The sequence below is a fragment of the Somniosus microcephalus genome, chromosome 10 (genome assembly GCF_052327205.1).
Source record: "Somniosus microcephalus isolate GS21.2 chromosome 10, FLI_Smic_1.0, whole genome shotgun sequence".
Taxonomy (NCBI): Eukaryota; Metazoa; Chordata; class Chondrichthyes; order Squaliformes; family Somniosidae; genus Somniosus; species Somniosus microcephalus.
Window position 1 is genome coordinate 108,737,875 of NC_140996.1, and position 3,536 is coordinate 108,741,410.

General features: G+C 54.4%; 1 protein-coding gene across 1 annotated transcript; it reads left to right on the forward strand.

Moving 5' to 3' along the window:
* The first annotated feature begins 488 nt into the window (after positions 1–488).
* Positions 489–881, forward strand: LOC147111621 (protein LDOC1-like). The gene has a single exon (XM_085998284.1). It carries the CDS (start codon positions 489–491, stop codon positions 879–881), a length of 393 nt encoding a protein of 130 aa, XP_085854410.1.
* Positions 882–3,536: the final 2,655 nt, after the last annotated feature.

Consider the following 3,536-nt stretch of genomic DNA (forward strand, 5'->3'; position numbering starts at 1 on the left):
GGTCCAATGAACCACCCACAGTGTTTGCCGACAGACTGTGACCCACATATATGGAAGCAATGGTGTCAGGGTCCCATCTACACGTTCCTCTGCTGGCCGCCAGAGGGCGGTTTAGGAGGCCTCAGTACACTGCTGCCATGTCTCTGTACCTCTCTCCTCACCTGTGTCTCATTAGAGTAATTGTCTCATCAGAGTAATCAGGCCTGTTATTTAAGCTGACTATTTCCAGCCGCAGTCACTCAGTCTTGAGTTCTCATACCTGCAAGTCACAGGTTAGTGTCTAGTCCTTGCCCTGCATTTTGTATACTTGCTTTTGTTTCTTTGAATTGTTACTTTGATCTTTTGTTTGAAGAATTCTCTGTATGTCCTGTATTTGAAGAGCCTTCTAGTAAAGCATCTTTTGAGTTTTACTCCATCTCAAGTCTCTGGCTGTCTGCCTGCATTTGGGTCCACTACCACACCCGTAACAGCAAGACTGAGTCATCAACATGGACCCAGCAGAAACCAGCCAACCAAGGGAGGAGATTAATCAACTGCGCTTTGCCCCGATGAGCCAGGGAGCCACGGTCGGGAGGCATGACCAACTGCTGCGGGAGACTCGTGATAGCCTGCATTCCCTAACTGAGGCTGTCGGGCACGGCCAGCAGTTGGTTTCCATACAACCTCCAGCATCTGATCCTCAACAAGACAAGGATCCAGACCTTCCAGCTCCCGAACGATACAACGGTCACCTGGGCAAGTGTCGCAGCTTCCTCATACACTGTTCCCTGGCATTTGAGCTCCAGCCTTCCAGATTCCCCTCCGATCACTCTAGGGTCGCCTACATCATCTCCCTGCTCACCGGGAGAGCCCTCGCTTGGGCCACGGCCCTGTGGGGGTGACAAACCCCTGCCTGCTCCAACTGTCGGATGTTCACCGAGGAGATGAGACGAGTCTTCAACCATCCAGTTAGCGGGCGAGAGACAGCCAATAGACTGCTCCATCTCCATCAGGGGAATCATAGTGTATCGGACTACGCCATAGAATTCCGTACTCTCGCCACAGAAAGTCTTTGGAATACGGAGGCACTCATCGCCACTTTTTTTCACGGACTTTCAGAGGAGGTCAAAGAAGAACTGGCCTCTCGCAGATCTATCGATGATCTCGAGGCTCTTATTGATGTGGCCATTCGGATTGACAATCAACTCCGCGGGCGGCGAAGAGAATGCCGCCGTCCGTTCCTCTCACCCCCAGACCCCAATGCAGCACCCCCGAGCCCAACGCCACCTACCGCCGTGGAGGAGCCCATGCAGCTGGGCAGAACTCGACTCTTCAAATCTGAACGGGAGCGACGAATGCGCGAGAGTCGCTGCCTTTACTGCGGGGAATTCGGTCACTTCCGCGATTCCTGTCCTGAGTTGGCGGGGAAAAGCCAGGACTCGTCCAGGAGCGGGAGAACTGTGACGAGTCAAAACACCACTCCCGAATCTGCTTCTTCCGGTGTCCGTCTCTACTCTTTTCTCTCTTGGGGTAATCAGCAACACACCCTCCGTGCTTTCATGGATTCCGGAGCGGTAGGGAATTTCATGGATATCAACTTCACTAGACAGCTCAAGATCCCAACGGTTGACCTAGACCATCCTCTTACAATTACTGCCCTTGATGGTAGACCCCTTGGCTCTGGTAACGTCCGCCGAATTACCGCCCCCCTGCGGCTATATGTGGAGAAGCACCACCAAGAGACAATCCAGTTCCACCTCATTCATTCTCCCGAGTTTCCTCTGGTCCTGGGCTTTCCCTGGTTGGCTCTCCATAATCCACATATCAACTGGTTTACCGGGGCGCTCATGGAATGGGATCCTACCTGCCATGCCACCTGCCTGTTCTCGGTGTCACTTCTCGAGTCTCCCAAGCTTTCAGTTTCCCCCGATCCTTCTCGAGTTCCACCTACCTATACCGACCTTATAGAGGTCTTCAGTAAGAGACGGGCCGTCTCTCTTCCTCCTCACCGCCCGTATGACTGTGCCATCGACCTGCTACCCGGCACTTGTCCTCCTCGGGGTCGCCTCTTTTCTCTCTCCGCTCCCGAGACCGCTGCCATGGAGGAGTATATCCGTGACACCCTCGCCACTGGTGCTATCCGTCCTTCCACCTCTCCTGCCGGGGCAGGCTTCTTCTTTGTGGGAAAAAAGGATGGGGGTCTCTGCCCATGCATTGATTACGGCGGCCTCAATCGGATCACAGTGAAGAACCGCTACCCCCTCCCTCTTATGTCCACGGCGTTCGAGCTCCTGCAGGGGGCCACGACCTTTACCAAGCTGGATCTTCGCAATGCCTACAATCTGGTCTGCATAAGGGAGGAAGACGAGTGGAAAACAGCTTTCAACACCCCTACTGGCCATTATGAGTACTTAGTAATGCCATTCGGTCTGGCCAAAGCACCCGCGGTCTTTCAAGCCCTGATTAACGACGTTCTCCGTGATCTGCTTAACCGGTTCATCTTTGTCTACCTCGACGACATTCTCATCTTTTCGAGCTCCCCCCAAGAACATGTTCAGCACATCCGAGAGGTACTGCACCGGCTTCTTAAAAACCACCTGTACGTCAAGCTCGAAAAATGTGAGTTCCATGTCCCCACTATCTCTTTCCTGGCCTTCGTCATCACCAATGACAGCATCCAGATGGACCCAGACAAGACCCAGGCCGTCCGTGAGTGGCCAATACCCACTTCAGTCAAATGGGTCCAACGCTTCCTCGGCTTCGCCAACTTCTACAGAAGGTGCATCAGAAACTTCAGCTCCATAGCGGCACCCCTCTTGGCTTTAACCAAGACAACATCCACCCGTTTTCACTGGTCACCCGTGGAGGAGAAGGCATTCAAAGAACTCCACCAGCGCTTCACCACAGCTCCCGTTCTGGTCCTCCCCGATACCTCTCTTCCCTTCATGGTCAAGGTGGATGCCTCTGACATTGGTGTGGGGGCTGTCCTGTCCCAACGTTCCGTCACAGACCAGAAACTCCACCCATGCACCTTCTTCTCCAGGCAGCTCTTGCCTGCTGAGCGCAACTATGACATCGGGAACAGAGAACTGCTTGCTGTCAAGTTGGCATTGGAGGAATGGAGGCACTGGCTAGAGGGGGCCAAACACCCATTCGTGGTCTGGACCAACCACAAGAACCTCGCCTACATCCAGGACGCCAAATGCCTCAATTCTCGCCAGGCCCGGTGGGCGCTCTTCTTCACTCGGTTCAACTTCATCCTCTCTTACCGCCCCGGGTCCAAAAACCTGAAAGCTGACGCGCTCTCCCGACAATTCGACCCCCAGGACATAAGCGAAACCCCGACACCCATCCTTCCGAGCTCCAGGATTTTGACTCCGGTTCACTGGGGCATCGACACCGCCGTTCGAGAGGCACAACGGTGGGAGGCTGATCCAGGCGGCGGAACCCCGAACCGACTGTTTGTTCCCATGACAGTCCGATCCCAAGTCCTGCAGTGGGGGCATTTGTCCCAGCTGACTGGGCATCCAGGGGTCGCCCGGATGCTCGAGTTTATC

What these genes read in the sequence shown, in the direction of transcription:
- LOC147111621 (XM_085998284.1), top strand. Translation starts at nt 489, where the DNA reads ATGGACCCAGCAGAAACCAGCCAACCAAGGGAGGAGATTAATCAACTG.